Genomic DNA, 24,251 nt, shown 5'->3' on the forward strand with positions numbered 1-24,251 from the left:
CAAAGAGAAATTTGGCCTATTGAACTTTGAAAAGATTTTTCTTTCTACCTGTCTCTAGTCTCTCCTTGGGAAGGCAGCATCTCCTGCCACTTGCCCTGTGTACCCCACTGGCTTGCTTCTAAAGAGCATTCTGGCAGACCACAGGGAGCTTGAAGGTGGAAGCCTTATGAGTGGAGATTTCTGTTTTACCAGACTCCCCCTTTTTTTTTTTTTTTTTTTTTTTTTAGTTTGGCAGACAGGAGAAGCAGGTTATATACAAAGATCTGCAGTTTTAAGAAAGGCCAAGATTTCTTTTAAACATAATTTGAAAAGGTTGACCTTTACAGCTTCTGATCCACAGGTGTGTAATCTTTAATGGATAATATTTATTTGATGAATTGAATTAAAATATGGTAGAGAGTAAATACACTGAAAATACTGAAGTCAGCCTGGTAAGTCCTTAAGCAATCCATTTTCCACAGAGGGCCTTGACAGAGGCGTTTTGCTTTTAGTGACTTTTAGTTATGTCCTTTGCAGATGAGTTGTGTGGCTGAGGTTTGATCCTGCAAGCATGGATTGCTTCTTTCAGCATCCCCTCAACACCCACAGCAGTCAGCTGTGATTGAACTTGCTCAGCATTTCACAGGTTCCGATCTTACAGCTTCGTTATGCTCACTGAATGTTTGCGAACAGTAGCACCAATGCAAACCTAAAGAACACTACAAACCACTAATGCTTCCGTGTGACAGATAAGCCCCTCTTCTCTGGAGGTTAATGTGAAAAAACCCCACCTTTCCCAGAGTAGGATGTGAAATTCTGTTTCACCTCCAATGAGGGTTTAGTAAGCGTGTCTGTGAGGAAATTTGGGTCATGTAAAAAGGACTTTGTAATGTACCATGCCACTGGTAAATTGAGATACAAAGAGCAGGGGAAAAAAAAGGATTTCAAGCCTAAATTTTATTTTCTTCTCTCTATATAGGCAAAAATACTGTATAATGTGCACCATAAGCTGGCCTTAGTTAATATGAATCTGGAAGTTTGCTACCCATCAGCTGGAGGTCTAGGCATCAGTCGTGAAGGAGGCACCACCTGAGGACAATTTAACCCACCCACAGAGTGCATTGAAATGTCCATAGGACTGTCTTCTGTCACTTGTTCATGATGCCTCAAGTTTAAATGTCATGAATCCTGCCCTAGGTGTAACATAGCAGGTGGAGGTATTATTGCTGAAAGTGTAACATCTGGTTTTCCTGATTTTTTTTTTCGTTCAAACTCACATTCTTTAATATTGCATTTGACTACATTTTGTAGATCATGTTTATATATTTTTGTTTTCCTTATGTTTTGCCCTTTTTTCTCTGAAAAACAAATATACAAGAATTTGCATAGGTTTTTGCTCTTTTATTCCTCGGTGCTCATGTCTCTAATTCCACCTGCTTAGCTGTTACAGTGTTACATTTAATTTCTGCCTAATTTGGCATAAGACAAAAATGACTAGATGATCTGTGTGCACACTGTGATCTGGGTTTAGTTCCAGGAAAACCGTGAAGCACAGACACATGATGTGCCTCACTCAAGCTCTAGAGAGACCACTTTGCTGAGTGAGAGTTGTGTCATAGCCAGTTCAGTCCCTTTAGCATGCCAGCAGTGACGCCAAACAGAGTGAAGTGCCACAGTAATTTTGTTGGTACTGGGTGGCCTGGGGGTGATGGCTGAGGGGATTCAGTAGCCACCACATTAATTCCTCTCATTGGAGCAAGCCCTATAGCTCTGGGGCAGGATAGAAGAGTGCTCACACTCTTTCAGTCCTTTAAGGAAGCAACTGTTCTTTGTTTTGGTGCTGACACCTTCAAAAGGACCAGGGTGATAGCATAGTCTCACCTGGACCTGTGATGAGAAAGGGAATAGCTTTAATCACCAGTGATCTGAGTTTAATCTGAAAAGATGACATGGAGAGGAGAGAAATGTGCACCACTACCAATGTTAGGGTTTTGTGGTTCAAAAACTTTGCTTGTGGAAGCTTGCTGGTCTCTTCAGTTTGCCTGGTGTTGCTGCAATGATCTTACTTTTTATGTCTTTGTGTTACCTGATTATAAGCGTTAGTTTATATTGTCCAGAGGGCTACAATGCACTTTTGACCAGTGAGCATATCTGCTCCCAATCCAATGTTTAAAATAATTTCTTTTTTCTCCCCAGTTGTTTTGAAAGCAGAAAGTCAATCATATGAGGATGCTCTGTGTTAGGAGACTGATGGTGAAAGTAAACCTTCAAGGCTGGAAACCAAGCTTCAATTAGATAACCACACAAAACAATATCCCGTGTTTGCAGATCTCAGACTGGCAATCTGGACTGGGTTTTTCTTCACTATATTTTCAATATGACCTAAAATTACTTCTGCCCAGAACTAGGAGATAAAGGAGCAGTCACAAAAAAAGGAAATAACATTAACAAATGTACATTTATAGGTATATATAAAGGGTGAATTGTTATTCAGATTTAGAAAACTTACTATGTTGGTAAGATTTAACTTCTTGCCTAAAAGATGACTACACCATTTGGCTGACTGGTCCATGTCGTGATGATAGACTATTTATTTGTTTTAAAATAACAGAGTCAACTTCATGATAATGAATGCAGAAAAGGTAAGAACAGAAAATGCCTTGGGTTCTTTTATAGGACAGCTGGTGACCATTGTTTTTGCTGGAACTGTGCCTCATGGTTTCTCCACAGTCACATTATTTTGCCAAAGTTTCTCGTCCTGGTTATGTTTTCCCAGGTGAAAATCTTTCTTCTGTCTCTGCATCCCTTGCTGTTTTCTCCAGGGCTTGCCCATACAGGGATGCATGCAGTATGCATCAGCATACTGATGGAAATAAAATGGTAGGAAAGAATGATCTATTACATTGGGCTATGCCAGTAATAAAATTTGTATAAAAGCTGCATGAAATTAACCCAAAATCTAAAATCTGTCATCTGTTATAGGCCAGATTCTTCTTCCTTTTTTCACACATCACTGAGCTGACTTTCTGTTATCCCCTCCCACTACCTTGTTCTTTTTCCCGTTTGTATGAAAGTTGCAATGTTTTCTCTGCCTTTTCATCCCCACTTCATAAATTCCTGTCCCCTTTGTTTTTCTGTGATTTCTTTGTTTTTTGCTGTGATTGTTCCATGTTTGGACCACGCTGCTGCAGCAGTGATTTCTTTTGTATTTTGGTGGGGCGCAAGTCCAAACTTGGACAAGAGGTGTAAAGCATCTGGGAAAAAGAGTAGCTGTTGGTCAGACTGTATCAAAGTGATACTGCAGGTACAGGGAAGCCATAACTAGTTGGATAAGATGAGCACCTAGATACACACCGAAACCAGGACAAAGTCAAAGACACTGGGACAGTGCTGCTAAAAGCAGAACATCTGTAATTAAAAGGAAAGCACTTTCACTCTCAGGTTTCCAAAGGTTAAATAATAAGGATGCATAGGGAATGCAAACCTCATTTTTTGGATGTAAATTTGTTTCATTTCCATTAGCGATGTCATCTGAAATTTTTCAAGCCCTTGTGTGAAGGAAATTCAGTTAAAAAAAAAAAAGAACCCTTTGAACGGATTATATGAACTGAAGTAAAATAAATTCCAAACAAAATGCTGCTTAGAAGGGGGGGAAAGACACATTTGGATCTGCAGACATTGATAGATTTCTTTCCCTTTTTTCCCTTCCAAACAAATTTATGTGCAGTTCATGTAAGTTCACAAAACATTTTTATTTCTCTGAAACTGCATTTGATGATAGTAATAATTTAAATGTTTCTTAAACTAATCTAGTAATTAGCAAAGATGAGTTTGATCATAAAAAATAAAATAAAAAAAATTAGCAGTTTCCCTTCAAGCTTTTAATAATCTTTATTGAGGGACATGATTAATACACTTCTGCTTTTGGTACTCAGTTTCCTTTCATTACCAAATGAAAACTCTGTGTAGCTCACAAATAATGAACTGAATATCATGTGCTCTCAAATTATGAGTCTGCTGCAAAAGTTGGGGAGGGAGAACAAAAGGTAGGACACAGAGGCCGAGAAAAAAAAAGCCAGTATTGTATGCCAATGTTATTTTTCCCTGGAGTATACACGTGTAATAAGAAGTGGGTCTGTAACTTATGTTTATATCTGTGTCTAATCCACCCATACAAAATCACTTTTTTTTTTGTTTGAAGAAAGGGCATATAGGTAGCATATTTTTGTGAAGTTTAACACCTGAGAATTTTCCTAGAACAATTTTTATTACTTTACAAATAAATTATAGCACTTAAAATCCCTCAGGTATTGGGAAATCTGGAAATGAACTTTTAAGAGCTTTAACCTCTTCCCAGGGCCATTAAATCCTTCAGTGTTAACTCTCACTTTCTAAACAAGAGCTGAAGTACTCTCATCAGTATTATTTCAATGAAAAAACCTACTTTCCAAAGACATGTATAATTTCTTTTATTAATTATCATATTAAAACAGCCTGGATTTTGTGTTTTGGTTTTCAAGGGGTTTTTTTGTTTTGTTTGTGTTTTTTTTTCAAGTTTCCCTCTATTGCATCTCAAATTTTTTTGAAAGGCGCTCCATTTCAAGGTCTTCACCTTTTTTAGGATATTGTTTTAAAAGTCACAGGAAAAAAATCTGGAGTTTGTTTGCTTTCTTTTTATTTCATCACTTAAAAGCAATAAAAAATCCTCTTTAAAAACAACCAAGAAAACAAACAAAACTAAAGTCTTTTGTAAATGTAACTTTCTATGAAATACCCCCATCACTTTTCCCCCTCTAATAATTTATACTGGATGCACTTCATATCTGCCTTGATGCTTGAAGGTGTCATCTGAGCTTGAGTGTCACAGAACTGGGAAGGAGAAAACCTGAAGTCTACTGGTGAGACTCATAAGGTATCCTGGAACGCCTTTAGGCAGAGGCAGTGCTGAAGGAGAGATGGCTACATGGAGGTGTGGATGCCTTCCCTTAGCCAAAGCTGTCTCAGACAACAAATGTTAGGCAAAACTGAAATCTGATTCCTTTACATGAGCCTTTTGCATATCTTTATAAGCTGTTTTGTTTTGGGTCATAGGAGTCTTTTTCCAGGAGTATGGAGTGTTAGTTTTCTTCTGTTGTTGTATGTATTTTTCTTTTGAGGGACAGAAGACCTTTCCTTCCCTAGCCCTGCACACAACTGCTGCAGCTTTCCTGAGGTAAAGAAAAGCCAAATTAACCTTTTTACTACTATTGTTTAAATGTGGTGTTGCCATTGTTTAACTGGAAATAGAACTATTGAAATGTCTGTGAGGAAAAGATTGATTTCCACCTGCTGGAACCTGTAATAGGGCTTCTGTGAAAAAATTCTTTTTTTGCTAGATTTCTAACCTTGATTTTCATACTAATGATGTTTAGGTAGATCTCCAAATCTGTAAGCACTTATCTAAAGAAAATCTGGAAGCTTGATGAGATCTGACTCATAGATATTTATAATTATTTTTACAACCCCTTTCTTCAAAACAAAAAGCCCAACACAAAAGTCTTGAATCAATTTGTGCCATCCCCAGCTGGACAAGGAGATTAGTTTCTTCAATGTGGACAGGCAATCCTTTATTATGACCTCAAGCAGTTGGTTGTCTCACAAAATCTAAATTAATTACACTCAAATTTGTCCCTACCCTAAACTGGCCTCAAAATGAAATTGAAAACACAGAGTGTGAAATTGCCCAATGCTGCTGCTTTAGATCCGCATGTCATTCCCCAGTAACTGCAGGATAGAGAGAACCAATTCTTTCCAGGGGATCTCTTATTCTCTTTGCCTTTTATTTGCCTCATTAACCAAGTTTGGAGGGAATGGATTATGAAGGAAGTTAAGGGAATTACATACATACAGGCTGGAAAAAAACAGGGTACAGAAAAAGACATGATTGTAGTTTGTGACTGTTAAGGGTCGGGAGGAACCACTATCTGAAGAAAGAGTGAAACAGTTGTATGTGTGTATTGTAGATTGGCTGAACAATGAGTCAGGGCATGATTTATATACTCAATGAATAAAGGTAGAATAAGACTGGAGAGAAAAAAAGTGGTTGGTGTAGCTGCCAGAAGTAGCAAGACGAACAACAGGATAAAGTTAAGGAAATATGTTAATTGATGTATTATGATGTATCTCATTTAATATTAACGCTTAATGTATGCGCATGAAGAAAAAGGCTCAGACACTGAGTTGTATTAGAAAGTGCTGTAGACTTCTTAGGGAAGAGTAGGAAAACCATGTGTCTTCAGCTGTTTTCAAGTGGGACTGAACTAAGTGCTGAGGAACATGTTATATAGATAAAGCGAAAGAGAATGAGATGCAAGACTGGAAAACTTCTCCTGCGCATGGGGAGAAAATTAAGAAAAAAACCCAAGAGTAAGTTCTGAGAGTGAAGAAAAAAAATGTTCTAAAAGCTCTGTCAATGCAATTTTTCTCTGTGCTTTGACAATAGCTTCTAGCTGTGTATCTGTGAAGTTCCTGATGTTAACAATAAATGTATCTTTCAGAGGAAAGGGGGAAGAAGGAATGAAGGACATGGAGAGTCTAAGGGTGGGTGGGCAAAAAAAAAAAGGCTGATCTAAAGGGTGCCAACAGAATCCAGCAGTTCTAATAGAACTGTGTCCTCACTGCAGCTCGGCTGTAATGCATGACTTTAAGGCAATTGCTCTGCAAAAATTTGCCCTTTGCAAGAAGACCGTAACAATGTTTTCGTAAGATGCTTTGAGCTCTACAAAAGGCAAAGGCTACCTAATTGCTAGGGAGCAATTAATGTATTTTTCTAGCTGAAGTGAATACAATGCTTGATATGAAAATCTAAACTCCAGGAGGAGAAGCCTTAAAACCCATTAGAGGTAGTGTCTGAATAGCTGCAGCATGCTGAAGATCACATTTTGTGTAGGGCTGATAGTACCTTCTATTGTAAACTTGCCCAGTAGTCCCCATTATACGATCCTCTTGGGGTTTTCCTGTCTTGTTGCCAGACTGACTGTTTGAGTAAAGTTTTCCTATGCCAGGTGTATGCCTCAAGCTGATGGATTTCTTTTGCTGTTTATTTGGAAAATAAAGTATCTCTCTCTCAAAATATGGCACAGGAAGATACATGATTTATCTGTGTTGCAAGTGCTGGCATGTTTTCCCCTGAAGGTTCTGCCTGACCACCACAGGCTCTCAGAACAAGGACTCTGGTCTGGAGGGGGGTTATCTTACAGGGAAGAGCTTGTAACCAGAGATGTGCTTTTACTACCTTTGCATAGGCTGCCCCAAGTTTGACCGTGTTATAAGCATGAGAAACTGTGGATATACCCAAGTCTTTTTAGATGTTTGTCACATATCTTGGAAAGAACTTGTCCTTGCAAACTGTGCTTCAAAACTGCACCTGGCCCTGGGGGCTGCACAGGCCATGCTGGAGCTGGAACTCTCCTGTGGGGTCCTGGTGGGATACACCCAGGAGAAATGTGCTGTCCACCAGAGAATTCAGGTGAGGTGGGGGACACCTGGGTTATGATGAGGAGCCAGTACAGAGGGTGAGTATCTGGAAGAGATCCTGAAACAAGGAGATGAGGAGGTGGGCTGAGTAAAGGTGGAAAGTAGGACATGGAGGATATGAAGGGCAGAGAAGGAGAGGAAGGAGGATATGTTCTTGCCCAGGTGATGCTTCCTGGCTAGCCATAGGAGCAAGAGCCAGGAAGTAGAGGGTGGTAGAACTGCTGAGTAAACAAGATTGAGGGTGTGAAATGGGAGTGGAAAACCTGTCAGGTGGAAACTGAGTGAGAACAGACCTGTGCCAAGGCAGGGGACAGGACAGTGGGACTGGGCAGCAATGCTTTCCCTGTATATGCTGCTTCCCTCCAGTTGGGCAGAAATACTCCTTCCCCACTTTGCCCTGAGCCCCAAAGAAAGTCAGAAATGGGTCTTGGGATGTGACTGGTGGGAACTGGGACTGGCATCAGTGCTCCCTGCTGGGGGAAGGCCAGCACGTCTTCTAAAGTGTGCCTTGGGCTGGCTTGGCTGTGCACTCCCCCAGCCAGCACACCCTGTTTCAGGGTACCAGGCCTTATGGGGAAATGGAGACCCTCCTCTGAGGAGGGGAGCAAGTCTCTCAGAGCCTCCACCAGCTTTCTGGCTCGGTGCCAGTGTGGTCATTGTCAGGCCTCTGTGCTGGAGGGGTTAGGCCAAAGCAGTCAGGAGTTGGCTCCATGATGGAGCCCCTAGCACCTCCACGTGTGAGCTCCTTTGTCATGGCTCCCCTTTGGGCTCTCGCACTTGCTTTTTGCAGAGGCACAGCTGTGTACTTGCCCCCCTGACTTGCTGCAGCAGTACAGAGGTGTGTGGTGAAGAGCAAAGGGCTCTGCTATTTGGCTGGGTAGAAGTGTACACCAGGTCACCAGCCTTGCTGGGACTCAAACCCTGCTCCATACCTGCTGCCCTTCCTCTCCCCTCCCTTCTCCCACTTCCCTTCCTCTCATCCTCTCCTGTCTGTCATTCCACCCATTTCTTAATTATTGTTTGCATTGTGCTTTGAAAATCCGGTGTGTTGTATAAATGTTAAGTGGTATTATTGTTATTTCTCCTTTTTCATTTGCATGTCTCACCCTCTGTTCTCTTGCTATTGTGGCTTCCAATGTGAATGTGTGGGCTTACATTATTTACAGCTGTGTGAGAGTAATTACAGAAATTATTTAATTACTTAGTTAATACCGTTCTCCACATCACCAGCTTGACAAGCTCTAGTGACGTCTCACCACAGCACAAGCACACTAGCGTTGTCCATGTCACAGATGAGTGGGCAAGAGGGAGGTGAGGCTTGGGGAAAGGGTTGTGACAGCTGTGCACATTTCTGGTTACTCCCCGTTGGCTAAGGGATGAGGCTGCTAAGCCTGCAGGGACCTGGCCAGGGGCACCATGTGGTGTCACCTCACCTGGAGCAGAGCTGGCCTCAAGGAAGTGGTGTGCAGTGATGGTTCATGGCTCCTGGCTGACAGGGACTACTTCCAACACAAATCTACTTGAGCTGAAGTTTCAATATTTGGTGTGCTAGATTAACCAGCTCTTCACATTTATCAAAGGTCAGAGATCTGGCAGCATTTTATTGTCAACCTCTGTTTAAGCCTACCAGATCATAGGATAGGGTTTACACACTCTGCATGGGGTCTGAGTGTGAGGTAATATCACTGTTACCAGAAATGTTCTTTCTTGCAAATGGCCATGTGTAGCTCTGACCCTCTTTTGCTGAGACTTCTTCCATTGGAAATGGCAGTGCTTCCATCACTTCCAGTTCACAAAGACTTCAAGGAAGGCAGGGAATGTCCTGGTTGTGGTGCAGTATGACAGTAGTTTGAGAGAGAAGAGTATGTGTTTTCCTTCAGGGGATGCAGTGAGTGGATAGTTACCAATACCTTTTAGTTATCTACTAGAGACAGTTGAATAAAACCCCACAAATCTCCCTAGTGAGCTCAGGAGAAATGGAAGAATCCCAAAATCACAGAATATTCTGAGTTGGAAGGAACCCACAAGGATTTTTTAAGTTCAACTCTTAAGTGAATGGCCCATATGGGGATCAAACCAATGACCTTGGTATTATAAGCACCATTCTCTAACCAGTTAAGCTAAGGAAAAAGATTGTTTTCTGATGGCACTGTAGGTAAAAAAGAGGGGATCAATGAATTCTTAACAGAGGAGACAGTTGTTTGGAAAATGGAGAGAGAGGCTTTTGTTGGATAACGGTGCATTTGTCAGATAATGGTGTATGGAGAGAGCATCTCTCAGAATTGCCTGTTTCCCATGTCTCCAAATTGCCTGGCTCCATTTGGGCTCCTTCATGGCCTGGGCTGTGGGCCAGGTTCAGACTATTCCTTAACATGGCAGGGCTGGGTGGGTGACGGGAGGATTGAGAGCAGGTGGCATCGAGGCTGGTGGAGTGGAGTGCCTTTTCCATGTGGCACTGCCTGCCAAACTGCTAGGCGCAGGACACCTGGTATCTGAATGGGCTCTGCCCCCCCCACCCCAGGAAGTGATGGCAATCAAAGAAGTAGGCTAAAGTGTTTAAAGTGTCTTGAGTGTGAAAATAGGTCCCTTTTTTCTTTCCTTTTTTTTTTTTTGGACAACATCCACCATGAGGTTAAAGCAGCCTAAATTTGAAAAAATGCTCTGTCTCCATCTTCTGAAAGTTGGACCTTTCATGTTGTATTTCTGAATGGACAGAGTCCTTCATTGCTTGTGCAAATACACACTAGGGGCTTTTATTTATTTTTTTGCCCTGACACACTTGAAATTGAATTTTATGACCTAATATTGGAACAGCTTGTTGAAAAGACAGTGAGTAGAAGGACAATGGAACAAGTAATTTTGTCAACTCCCAAATGAATGAATCCTCTTTTCACTGGATTCACATCTCAGAGTTAATTGACTCTCTAACTGGAATTATATACTAAAACTGTAATGTCAGCTCAGTCCATGGTAAACACCAGAAAGTCCACCAGAGCTAAGAACTTGAGCTGAGTGAAGAGATTTCAGAAGACCTGGACCCATTCTTCCCCCAGTGGTGAGGACCAGGGACATGAAAAGGGTTTCATGTCTTCACTCTGTATCAACTAGAAGATGTCAAGTCCAAATAAGGGTGTGTGCTTGCAGCAGCTTCAGTTTTTCAGAAGCTGTCTATACCTCTTCCCTACAATAATACCTTACTCCCAGATCTCCTATTGCTTTTCTTCCAGTTTCCACTATGTCTTTTATACTTACTGACTGACATGGTACATAAGAGAGATGTATGTGGTGCCTTGAGGTTTCTGTGTATCGAACCTGTGCACCACAGGCGTGCTGCCCGGTCAGAATGAAGTTTATTTGATTGCCTAGTCAGCCTTTGACTGTGAATGGGTGAATCATAGACACTGCTGTGGGGCCAGACAAAGGCTCTGGGACTGCATGCAGTTGCAGGCTGTATTTTTGTACAGCACTGTAAGAATTTAATTCTCCTTGAGTCCTCTGTCTCTTTATCAAATCAGGTGGAAATTGGCCAGCAGGTTCAAGAGTTACCAGGCAGCCTGACTCACCTGTGCACAAACACAAACCCATCAGGTTTGCAAGAGCCTCATTTCCTAAAAGAAAGCAAGCTAAAAATGCCCACAGAAGGTGGGCACAAGTCTGCGTTGAAGTGTTTTGGGAGCTGTGATTTTGGCCAAGTGACCCGTGCACAGTGGTCCCAAATATGCTTGCAGCTTGCTTGCCCTCTCTGCCATGTGCTCCCACAGTGACTCACTCTGATTCACCCCAGCACAGCCCCGCTCTGCAGTGCGCACAGGCGAGCGTGTGATGTGACCGGTGCTGTCTCTTGGGATTGGACATTTGGTTCACACTTGTACTTGGCGCACATGTGTGTGCTCTGTGACTCACGCCACCACACCACAGTGGCTTGGATTGCAGCAGCAAATGAGACGTAGTCATGACCAGGCATATGCTCAGTGTTGCATACTCCTATCGGTTAGCTTTTGAAGGGAGACATGGTGCAAGGCTTGGAGATTTTAATATTTCTGTCCAAAGACAGACTTCTTGAGAAAAGAAATTAGCCTGATGATAGGAGCAGTAGTTGGATTATTGCATTAGTATTCTCTGTGGAAGAGAAAGACATGTGCCTTTAACTATATTTTCAATGCAGACTTAAAAATTGAATTTAAAATGTGAATTGTGCCTGGTTTTTCTTCATAACTAACGAGCAGACATCTGTTTTCTGCCCCACATTTTTCTGCCTCTTGACTGGCTGAGCTCTCTGTCTAGCCTTATTCTTAGCCTTGTGGCAAGGCTACAGCAAACTCTGGTGGTTTGAGTTCCTCAACCAGCACTGAAGGAGATCAGGACATGCTCCAGTTACTGGGTGCCTTGGGTGGGAGGAGACAGACAGAAGGTGAAAATAAGGGAGAATATGTTCTTTGATCTAATGGAGGGGGTGTGCTGAAAGGGCTGAAGTCCTGGGAGGGGGAGAGATGGGAAGGTCTGAAAGATGTCATGAGATGAAATATGGGGCAAGTAAATACAAAGCAAACTTTGGATATATCTCCGAGCAATTACTCCCCCATGGCTCTGTGGGCTAATCTCTGCAGTTGCAGTCTGACCATTGAAATAATCTATAATAGGACTGACAAAGTTTTGGAGTTTGTGCATGTCTGCAGGGGACAGCACTGCTGAAGTGGAGGGAGATAGAGGAGCTAGACAGAGGATGGGATGAACCAGCCAGCCTTCACTTTCTGTTAATTTTGGTCATCTGACAGACTCCCCAAACTCATATGGCCTGTCTTTGTTGTATAGGCCTATGATTATCTTTTGGTAAACTTTTAAATATTGTGAAACTGTGAGGTGAGTTTTGAGGGGTTTGGGCACATCCAAATGTTTGATACAGCCGTTACTGGGCCAGAGATGTAATTTTTTTTTGCTAGTCAGTTGGTTCCTTAATTTGGATTTAATAAGTCACTTTGTGCTCCATTAATTAGGCCTTCATGCAGAATATTTAACGCTAAGTGTGTGCTTGCCTGCAGATCATGAAACAGCTTCATTTAGGGAATGGCTGGAAACCTCACCAGGCTGCACCAGTGCCCGTGGTCCATTCTCCCCTAATGAGCCATGCTGCCATTAACCTTTGCTGTCTCCATGTCCTGCTGTGAGACCACAGGACTCGTCTTCACCAGGGCTTATCCCAGCCATTCTCTCTGTTTGATCCTTCTGCCCTTGCCTGAGCTCCCTTGGAAGATTTTACATGCACATGTGGATTTGAACTTTCATCCGCTTAATTGTTATAAACTGAAACTGTGGTTGGCAGCTTTCTTGCCAAAGACAAACCAGGCTGGCAAAAAACATGCTGTGATACTGATCACCGGGAGGAGAAACAGATTGTGAGTGGTGTTTGTTTCCTGCTGTACTTAAGGCTACACTTTTGTCTGACAGTGTCGCTCACTGGTCACTGCACTGGTCCAGCAGTCTGTTGCTCTATGCCTTGAGGTGTGCCTATACTAATACTGAGTAATACACAGCGCAAGCTGTGGATAAGCATTTTGTGCTTCCAGAGAGCCAGTAGCCAGCCATCAGTTCCTGCTGTGCTGCTGCTATATGATATGCAAATTGAATCATACAGTGATGGCTTTTTTGTTTGGGTATAGTGGAGTGAGTTTAGTTTTTCCATTTCTCCCTTTCCTGGTCTAGTCTAGACTGAAATACTAGAGAATGGATTTTTTTGCTTGGCATGTTTGGGTTTCTGTTACCAGGGAGAAATGATTTTGTATGGGAATGGCTAACAGCATGTTACAGTAGATGTGTGGCTGTGTCTCTGTGTAACCATGCCTGTAAGAAGTGTGTCCTGTCCATGCTGCATGCATCCCTGCTCTCAAGGAATCCTTTTGGCCCAACTGCCTTTGATGAATAAATTGGATAGGGAAATGAGGTGACAAGTAGTTAGACATGAGTGGCAAGGATCATGCCTTGACAATCAGTTTTTTCCTTTGCACTTTGGAATCTGTAGGGGGATGGTCTTCTGGGAACTCATCTGCTGGGATTTGTTCCTGTAGTTACAAGGAGGTAACCTCCAGAGGTTACCTCATATTTCTTCCTTGCCACTCCCCTTGCCTTACTTTCTTTCGTACTGGTCCACCTCTGTGTGCTAGCAACCTGTGAGGTGTAGCCTCTGCAGTTTGGGTGGAACTTCTCATAAGGACTGAGAAAATGTAAAAGAACTGGGGCAGGGGTAAGAAAAGGATAAGATCTGCTGGATAGGGGTTTTCAACAAGAGACAGCGATGCAGTGGAAGGGCTTGAGGTACTGCAAGAGGGTGAAAGGAGACGAGGGTGTGGGATGAGGAGGTTTGACATGATATCCTAAGTAATTCATAGACTAAAGCAGGTGAGACTCAGGGTGAGATTAGATAATTAATTAACAACTGCAGGGCTGCAGGGAGCGATATGTGCATTGTGTGACTTCTAGTGAGCATTATCACTCTGGCGGCTTCTCTCAGCTCATGGCCAGATGTGCTCAGCAGCTCAGCTCTCTTACAAACATCACATATGTGCTTTCTCAAGGCTGTGGACCAGAGGCTGGAGCTGCTGGTGGCCACTGCCACCCTGCAAAGTGTTGCCACCTCCTTGGTGACATGTGCTGCCACCCTGCACTGTCCCCCTATGGTTTGCCATGCATTCCCAGTTTCTGCCTTGTCTGGGAGGTCTTTGTAGGGGACTTTACAGAAAGGAACAGGGACTCCAGTTGCCTTTGCTCCCTCTGTTGCCCAGGAGGCAGGATCTGGCCCCACTGCTGATGAGCACCAGGTTGGGAAGGGAAGGCAGTGTAGCCAGGAAGGAGTGATTCATTCTCCTGAAAGGAAGCAAATGCATAAAAATGTGTCTGCACCTAAAGGTGGATGGAGAGGAAGGGGGGAATACAAGTTAAGACTGAAAAGGTTCATTTCTGTTTCCAGAGTATCCCCGAGAAAAACTCTTTGTTGCCAAATACTTTCTCTTCCACAGCCCTATTATTTTTTCCCCTTAATGGCTGAATCGTTTAGCACCACATACAAAGTGGTATCTGGCCGCTCTGGGGCGATTCTGGGTTGCCATGGCAATGAGGCCTGTCTCTCCAAATTAGAACATTTTTTCTGCTGCCTTTTCTATGCAAGTCTTTCTCTCATCTCTTTTTCGCTTAGTCTCCCTTGATGTCTAAAGTGCTGAGTGCTGCCTCCTCTTTCCCATGCTCCCTGAAAGGGATCAGATTATGCCCGTCTGAATTAATTCCTCTGAAGCCTGTGCCAGCTTGGCGTGGACCAACATTGCACTCCACAATGAACCTGCTGCAGGATCATGATCAGGGCGAGAGATGTGAAGGTGGTGAGGTTAGCGGGGGACAGCAGCATTCCTTGCTTAGGTACACCATGGCCTCATCTCTGCCTTGGTGTTGCCAGGGCTGTCTGGAGCTGGGTTTTTTGGTAAACGCTGCTTAGCTTAAAATGTATCTAGGACTAGAAAAGCTAGTGGATAAACCTGGGGCAAACATAAATGCACTAGCATGCACAGATCTGTTGGATGGCCTTGGCTCTCTAAGGTGCCATCCTCTATGGGGCAGGCACCTGCAGCAAGACCATAGGAGTCCTTTGACTCTTTGGGGAATTGTGATGCTGGATCTTGTCCCCTGGATAGACTGAGCTGTGCCTGGTACATGTCAGTGCGCTGAAGCAGGCAATTGGCTTTCTACCACTTCTGCACCTGTGTATTCCCCTTGCTGGCTTTGGATTTGGCGTGAGTCAGACCCACCTCAGTTTGTTCTGGCTGCTGACAGACTCCCAGGGCCTCTGTGGCAGCTGGAATTAGTCTGACATGTGGATGCCCCCAGCCAAACTGTCTTCCCTGAGCTATGCATCTGACCCAAGGGAGTAGGAATAGAAAGGAGCTGGTGCAGGCAGTGCTAGAAACTTGTAGAAATGGAGGCATGCCCATACTGGACAGGTCTAGGTGGCTGAGTAATGTCAGGGACTGGGAACTGTTCCACTGTCTCAGGGGAATGTCATCATGACAGTGTGAGGTGATGTGAAACAGACCAGTATGGTCCAGCATCTTCTACCCATCAGGGCAGAAATGAAAAGGTCATGTGATGAGGTTTCCTTGCTCATTCTTCCCCTGGCTGAATGGGCTATTACCTCAAGACCAGTTTTTAACTGTACAGATTATTTTGGGACTTCCATGTAGAGGGCAGAAAATTGTGGGAGGGTAAAAATAATGGACTGCGAATATTTGAAGTGGAGATGAAGGTTTATATTTTGGTTGAGAAGATCATTGGTCTCAGAGTCTGTTCTGTCCTGGTCATGGTACAGTGTTGCTGTTTTTCTTAAAAGATGTTTTGAAGCTGGGGGCAGTTGGCTGTGAAGCGAAGAGTGAAGCAGAATAATGTGCCATGGCTGAAGCCCTTGGGCTCAATCCCAGGTGCTCTGCACCTTTGGCTGCTGTGGGATGGCAGTAATGTCCTGCTGGACAGATAAGTGATCAGACACACTCCTCTGAGAAGCCAAAAGTCTTGATTTTGTCTAATGATGCAGTGTTTAAATAAAAAGAGGTGGGTGAACTTGTGTATTTGTCTGACCCACAGTGGTTGGGACTTTGCTACACTGTCCCAATAGACTTAAAATTGTCCACTAATGTTGAATGTTAATTTAGGTTATTGCAGTGATGTGTGAACTGGTTTATATCAAAAGCAGATTCAGCCCAGCATTCTGCATCCAACAGCCACTGATAGAGGATCACTTAGCAATACTTCCTCTGAATATTTTCCAAGCATCTGATGACTTATGACTTGGAACTTTCTGAGCTAGTCAATGTCTTTGTATTTAGTAGTGCTGGATGGGTTTTTCTTCCATGTGCTTACCAACATGCAAATTCTTGGCATTTGTGGACCCAGGCACATTTTTAACATCTGAGAGACAAGGAGTTTTACCCCTTAACTGCTCATGGGGTGAAGAAGTTCTTTGTTGAAAACCTGCCACTTGGCATTCCCATTTTGATATCCCCTCATTCTTTTACAGGAAAAAAAGTAGCCTAACAGTTATTCCCTCTTCTGTTTCTCTACCCAGGCCTTGACCATAGAAGTCCTTACTGTCACTTTTCCTGGGGAGAATTGTAGTTTATGTAGTTGATTCTCAGGAAGACTTTTCCAGTTGTGTCATCTGTCCTCATACATTTATTTTGCCTGTTTTGCATCCTTCTGGGGAAGGAATTCCACAGAGACTCTCCACTAAAAACAAGGAAGATTTGTAGACCATGGGAATTACTTGCAGTGCCCAACTGAGCTGGCCCTGACACAGATACATGTCCTGTGCTGTCCTGAGGGATTGATTTTGGCTCTGCCCTCTGAGATGTGGGTAAGAAGTGCAGGTATCCATCTCTGTTTGAAGGGTAGTTGCAAAGATGATTGAGTCAAGCTGTTCTTGGGAGTGCCAGAAGTGTAGTAAAAGACCATGGTAGCTCCTTGAACAACAGGAAAAAAAAAATCAGTAGGAGTGTAGTGCCGTGTTGAAACAAGGACCTCAAGGTCAGCCACAGCTAAGCAAATCTAGTGTTGGTAAGGGGCTCGTTGAGAGGAGTCCTGCAAGTCCTGCCCTGCCAGTGTTTCTGTGATGCCATCAAGTGACCTTAAGATGCCTCAGAGATTATACATCAGTCTGAGATGCAGAAACTTTCTAGAATTGCCTTTATGATACAAAAACTCTCTGTGACTTTTCCCCCCCTGTGATTTCAGTTTACATTGGCCTTGATCTATCAGGTGTTTATCCCTGTGCTGCACCCCTGTAGCAAGCACACAGCAAGCTTTTGGGCTGAGATGCTGAGAAGGTGGGTTTTTAGGAGCAATTGCTTTATCCCTAGGAAGCTGCAGCATGCTGAAAAACTGCTGTATGAGTGCCCTGGTGTTTCCATCAGCCTTGCTGTCCATGGCATGCCAATACTCCCTGCCCAGCTGCACATGTATGCTTGAACAGAACCCCAGTAGCAGAGTGCAGGGTGTGGCATATGACTTGGAGTGAGCTTGGCTTGCTGAGCAGAGCAGCAGGTGGGTCACAGGGAGGGATGCAGCAGAGGTCTTCTAGAAACAATTGATGTCAGAATCATCGCATGCCTAGGAGATGGAAAAGCAAATTAAAATCACAGAATCATGGAATATGCTGAGTTGGAAAGGACCCACAAGGATCATCAAGTCCAAGTCTTAACCCAGCATCTGAAGTATGAGAGTATCATCAACCAAGATGAGAGTATCATCCAAACACTTCTTGAACTCTGTCAGGCTTGGTGCTGTGACCACTTACTTTCCTGGGGAGCCTGTTCCAGTGTCCAGCCACTCTCCGGGTGAAGTCCCTCTTTCTAATATCCAACCTAAATGTCACCTGACCCAACCCGTGGGTTCTGTCACTGGTTACCACAGAAAGGAGATCACTGCCTGCCCCTCCTTTTCCCCTCATGAGAAAGTTGTAGACTAGTGGGGTCTTCCCTCAGTCTTCTCTTCTTCAGGCTGAACAGAGCGAATGACCTCAGCTGCTCCTCATACGGTTTTCCTTCAAGGCCCTTCACCATCTTCATTGCCCTCCTTTGAATACTATCTAATAGCTTAGTATCTTTCTTACATTTTGGTGCCTAAAACTGCACACAATATTCCAGGTGAGGCCACTCCAGTGCAGAGCAGAGTGGGACAATCCCCTCCCTTGACCAGCTGGTGATGCTTTGCCTGATTGCCCCCAGGACAGGGTTGGCCCTCTTGGCTGCCAGGGCACTGCTGACTCATATTCAACTTGCCATTGACCAGGACCCCCAGGTCCCTTTCCATGGCACTGCTTTCCAGCATCTCATTCCCCAGTCTGTCTATACATCCAGGGTTGTTCCACCCCCAGTGCAGAATCTGGTGCTTTCCCCTGTTGAACTACATATGGCTGGTGATATCTCAGTTCTCTAATTTGTTCAGGTCTCTCTGCAGGGTCTCCCTGCCTTTGAGGGAGTCATTAGCTCCTCCCAGTTTTCTGTCATCTGCAAACTTGCTTGGTGTCCCTTCCAGTCCTGCATCCAAGTCATTTAGGAAGATGTTGAAGAGCACTTGGCCTAAGATGGAGCCCTGTGGAACCCCACTAGTGACAGGTCACCAGTCTGATGTTACCCCATCCACTGTTATCCTGTGGGCTTAATCTGTGAGCCAGTTGCTCACCTCTGGCATGATGTGTTCATTCAGCTGTGTGCTGGACATTTTGTTCAGAATGATCCTGTGAGAGACCGTATCAAAAACTTTACTGAAATCCAAAAAGATTACATCAACTGGCTTCCCTTGATCAACTAGGTGGGTTACCTTGTCATAAAAGGAAATAAAAAAGAACAGAGCAAAGCTCCCAAAACTTTCAGTAATTGCCACAGATGTGTCTGAAATTTCCTCAGGGTGATGTGCAGATTTTGGTGATGCAAGCTGGAATTATGGTGGAAAACTTAGATGCGCTGGGATGTGGAGGCAGGATGCTTTCCCAAATACCAATTCTGTTTCCTGAAGTTTCAGTACTCTCTTCTTCTGCTTGTTCTTGAGATATCATGAAACTTGTCTTTCTTGTAATGCTATCATTTCAGGTGCTTGTCCTGTCTGAATTGTGATGGATTTAAAAGTTGAATCTCTAGTTACCTTACTTTTTCTGCCCTGACCCTACTGTTTCCAGTTGCAGCACCTTCACTCTTGTACTGCTCTTATAGAATATTAAGATTGAAAATGAATGGGGAACAGGAGAAAGTATTTGTAATTAAAAAAATAGTGGTGGTGTGAGTCTGGCAGAGGTTACTGTGAAAATAGTTTTCTCTGAAATGGTATGGGTCTTGCAGAATAGAGGCAATTTGAAAGGCTTTATTTGACATTAGTAATGCTACTTATGTGTGTAAATGCCATTATTGAAGGACTTGGGATATTTCAGTGAAAAATTGGAGGGGAAACTTTAGGGCAATTGGTGTAAATCAAACCAAGTGAATGAACTGATGGCAAGAACGAAGAATTATTCTCTTGTCTCCTACTGCATCCTTGCCTTAATTTCTACTGCATCCTTTCCCCTGGTCTAGAACAAACAAATAGCCCCAGAACAAGTCAAGAACAAAACAAAAGCACTTGGTGCTCTGAACATCATCTAGAAAGAGAGAACTGAAGTTCTCTCTCTGAGTGCCTGGGAGAATTGAGGACTAAGGGAAAAATAACATGAAGAAACTCTTAGGCCTTGCTAGAAATGTAAAGAATTTAAGTCAGCGCTTGTAAAATGCAATGATGAATAAGACAGGTAGACAGAATTCTTGCATGTAATACCCAAGTGCTTGAAGTTTTTGCCAGAGGGGAACATTTTTACCCTCTTTCTTTCCTTGAGAAACAATTCAGTTTAAATTGGATTGAAAAATGCAAGATGACTCCTTTTGTCTGGATTACTGCTACAGGATGACTGCCAAAAAAGTCAACTGTAGTGAACAAAATAGGAAATATAATTATTGCTGCAATTTCAAATCACAGAGACAGAGTTGTAGCTGTCTCTAGGAAAAATAGAAATGTAGCATTTGAAGGAAACAAATTTGTAATTTTTCCAGCCATGGCGTCCCACATGAGAGAGGTTGTGGGGATGAGGAGAGCTTTCAAAAAAAGATGAAGTCGAGACTGAATCCAGTATGTGCCCGCAATATCCACATGCTTCTGTATGACAGCAAATGTACAGGGATGGCACACTTGGGTTCTGTGTGCTGATATAATGCCTGTGTCTCCAGTGTCTTGGCAGATCCTTATGGACTCCACAGAGGCTCTTCACAAGCATGGCAGAAAACACTATGCAATCAGCCATGGGATCAGAGCCCAAAACAGCGAAATGCCCCTAACCAAAACTGAGGAGGGAACCAGAGCCTTTGGATAGAGATGAAGGGGAAAATTGAAAATTAGAGTTCACCTGTGAGCTCCTGTTGCAAAAACGTGTGCTGATCATTTGTCATTTTAACTGCGATTGGCATTTTAAGGATCATATTCTGCTTTTAGTTTGAGGACAGGCACTTAAAGTATCTGGAGATTATAGGGTGTGAACAGCATATGAATATATACCAAGGATACTGGTGTATACGAAATGTTTCTAAATGTGCAGTAGAACTACCTGGAAGGTTTTCCTGTGGAACAATTTTCTACTGGAAATTTTTTATTCTACAGTTTGAAAAGTCCACTGGGAATGTGTCAGGTCTGTCACAATTGTGGATGGAAATGAGGGAGATTGGTTGGTCTGCAGAGACTGTGCAGTTTTTCCAGATCCCTCGCCTGCCAGCTGAGTAGATGACAGACTAAAAAAATGTGATGTCCCAATCTGGAGTTTTTCAAGTATTTATCTTCTGTATGTTTTTTCAAATATTTGCTTTTTCATACATGTTAGTGGGACAACTTTCTGCCCTCTGACTACAAACAGAACAGCCATTCTGTTTTCTTGCCAGTTCAAGATATGCAGCACAATTACCCACATTACCCCATCAGACAAAATCCACTTTCAAAATGCCACTCAAGCTGCCCTGGTGCCTTTCTTACCAACAGGAGTCCAAAACACATAGGGCCTATTGCTGTCGAATCCTGGTAGGCTCAGCCTTATTGGCTGCACCCCCGCATCACCACCCACTGCACAGATGCTTCCCCATCCTGAAGACATATTTAGGCGTAGTGTATAGGGTGGGATGGGGCAAATGAAAAGAGCTGCCTCCTTACAGAAAGCACAGAAGATGGAGGAGAGAGGCAGGAAATTTGTATATATGGTTCCTCTGGTGCTTCTTTCTCCTCTGGAAGTCCCCTCTGTGGTCTGAGGCTCGCCCAAACCATCTCTATCTCCATTGCACCCACTTGCTGAAGACACATATCAGTTTTTCTGAGGGGCAGTGATTACCTCTGGGTTTTGTAGTGGGAGAGAAGGGAGATGTGGCAGTGGGGATTTGTAATACCAGGGTTGATGCAGCCTGTGACAGCAATATATGTATGTATGTATGGCTAGGCTTTGTGAATGAAGATTTGGGAAGGGCTCTATCCACCTGGATGTGTCCTTCAAGACTGCGTAGTGGATTTTTTAGGTGAGGCACAGCGTGCACAGAACTGGCCCCACCGTTTAACTCCTAAAGTTCACCTACCATGGCTGAGTGAACTTGGATGGCAACAGTGAAGTCCTCAGGACTAGAACCTACAGCCCCCGGTATTCCCAGGAGGTCTCCCATCCAAGTACTAACCAGGCCTGACCCTGCTGAGCTTCCATGATCAGATGGATCAGGTGTCAGGGTGGCATTTAACTGCCTACTGTGACAGCAATACTGAGAAGAGGCTCGCTCTGTTTACTAGGAGCAATGAGGGGACCTTTAGCCAAAGCTGTCAGAAATCTGGGGAAGGCAGATGGGATGGGGGGTCAGGACAGGGTGAGAAGGAAGAGATTGTGATTCTGAGGGCATGCACATGTTATGTTGGAGATGGGCTGTGCTTGGTGCTCAGTGCTTACTTCTTGTGTAACATCCTATTCTGTTGCATTAAGTGGGAGCTTGTGTAGGTCCAAGATGTCATACTTGTGTCTGCAAATATATCTTCAGAAGAGTCTAGATAAAAAATAAAGGATGCTTTTTGACTTTGCTATGATATGCTGCTGTCTGGGCCTAGTATATCCAAACCCCACTTATGAAAGGGAGCCTTTTCCCATATAGGTCTGTGCTCTTCTCTCCAAGTCCTGATGAGTAGCATGGTGGGTAGGAGAGTTGCTTTGTTTGGACTATGTATAGTGATTGTCCAGTATGCTTATAACTTGCCTTCTGCAATGGGACTAATCTGCAATTGATGAGCAGGATGATCTTTGCAGATCTTCCTGGTCGTCTTGCAAAGCAATGTCAGCCCCAAATACATTGCATGAATAATATCCAGAGATTATGGGGTTCAGGAATGACAGCTCTGTGAGGGGCATGGCTGATAAAATAACTGAGCCAGACATGCCTGTTAAAGGGAGTCCATCCTGTAGCTGTGTGTGGGTGGATAAATCTGTCTTCAGAGTTTGTAATGAGGATGGCCAGTCACTCTCCAATAGCATCTTGTTGTGTTTCTGCATGACCAGAGCCCCTTGGAAAATGGAATGATCACCAGACTGTTCCAAGAAAGGTTCACCCATCACCAGAAATGTATTCTGAACCAGGCCATCTATGGTCAAATCCCACACATAAGGGTTATGCTGATTTGCAGTGTGTACTTCATTTTAGGAGGCTTTTGACTGGTCATTTCTGAATTACCTGCCTGAGCAAACCCTTGCACAGCGGACACATTCTCTGGGGCTTGTGGGGACTTACAACTTTAAGATGCTTCAGCAGGACCCAGCTGTGGTCAGCTGTTATGTTACAGAGTTGCTTCCCTTACTCCTGTAGAACAGGCTGTGACTGAATGCTGAATGAAGCTGGCTCCTTGGCTCTGAGTGAATGCTGGAAAGCACATGTCACCAGGAGTAAAATGTGATAAGAAAACATGTCGAGTAGAAGAACAGAGCAGCCAAAAGTCTTGCCAGAGCTGAGTCTCTTTAGAAGTGCAGGTGATGCAAGGGAACGCTTTCATGGTAACTGACCCTAAACTTACAAGCAAAATGAAAAGTGTGGGTAACTGGAAGCATGGGCTTTTCTCAGGGGTTTTTGTCTATGTGAGCTTTCATTTTGAATGGGAATTTATAAATGGAGTGATTCTGCAGTCCGTGCAAGTTCATCCTGTGGTTTTGAACCACAGTATTAAAAAGAAGACAGAAAACTCAAGAGGGCTTGTGAAAGTGGAAAGGATTAAGTCCTCCCCATTGGGCAATTCTGAGAGGTTAAACCAATCTCTAATAAAAGACTGGATGCTGGTAGGAGAGGAGAAGACTTGGTGAGGGTGACCAGAGAGAGAACATGAGCACAAGGCTTTCTAAAGTAAGCCATAGAAGAGTACTTGGAATTTCCCGAGAGGAGAAACCACTGAGTTCAGTGAAAGCCTGGGTTTGGTGAGGAATCTGATATGCTGCAAAAGAAGAAATCTGCAAAAAGCTACTTGGCCACTTACCCTCTTCAAAGTCAGCATCCACTAAAAATGACACAGAGAACTACTGGATGTTGCAGCAAACAGCAACAACCAACGCAATGCCGACATTTGAGAAAAGGGTGAGTAAGTAAGAACTGCAGTGCTGTGCTTTACTTTTCAAATGCATTCCCAATAAAGAAGATGCCAACATCATCAAAACCGGGCATCTCTTTGTAGCTGGAAAGAACAGTTTTGCAATAGCAAATGATTTTGTTACCAGCATCAAAGCAAGTGCAATACTTATTGAAGAGAACTTGTTAGTCAGATGCCCAAAAAAATGACATTAGCCTTAAAAGTATAACTAATGGAAGGAGGTGATAAAGTAGGGAAATTCATGATATATGGGAGTGAGCTGGTCTTTTGCAGAGAAGTGGCTGAATTAAAAGTATGGCTAAAAGCCCAACAAACTTAACATGGAATGATCCATAATACTATCATTGTAAGGATCAAAATCAGCTGACCCACATAGCTCAAGGTACCATTTAAGGATATTTTCCTGGGGTGAGGGAAGGTGCCTGGCTACATGGTAGAGTTGTAGGAGTCAAAGTAATCCTTGATTCATGACCCTAGAAAATTCCCTTTTGGTCATAAGTGGAGAGTAAAACATTTTATTCTTCTGGAAATCATCAGGTGATGAAGTGAAGTGTATAAAGCTG

At 43.4% G+C, this 24,251-nt stretch overlaps 1 protein-coding gene across 3 annotated transcripts in view; it reads left to right on the top strand.

Annotated features, from left to right (window-relative positions):
• GRIN2B (glutamate ionotropic receptor NMDA type subunit 2B) overlaps positions 1 to 24,251 on the top strand; it is a 235,142-nt gene that overhangs the window by 37,715 nt on the left and 173,176 nt on the right. The window contains exon 1 of one of the 3 annotated variants that reach the window (XM_071551937.1): positions 23,646 to 23,675. The exons of the other annotated variants lie outside the window; for them this stretch is intronic. Coding sequence (XP_071408038.1) covers positions 23,655 to 23,675 — 21 coding nt within the window. The 5' untranslated portion in view covers positions 23,646 to 23,654. Of the gene's footprint in view, positions 1 to 23,645; positions 23,676 to 24,251 lie in introns of those variants that run through there. 3 annotated transcript variants of the gene reach the window in all.

Source organism: Pithys albifrons, chromosome 3 (genome assembly GCF_047495875.1).
Source record: "Pithys albifrons albifrons isolate INPA30051 chromosome 3, PitAlb_v1, whole genome shotgun sequence".
Lineage (NCBI taxonomy): Eukaryota > Metazoa > Chordata > Aves > Passeriformes > Thamnophilidae > Pithys > Pithys albifrons.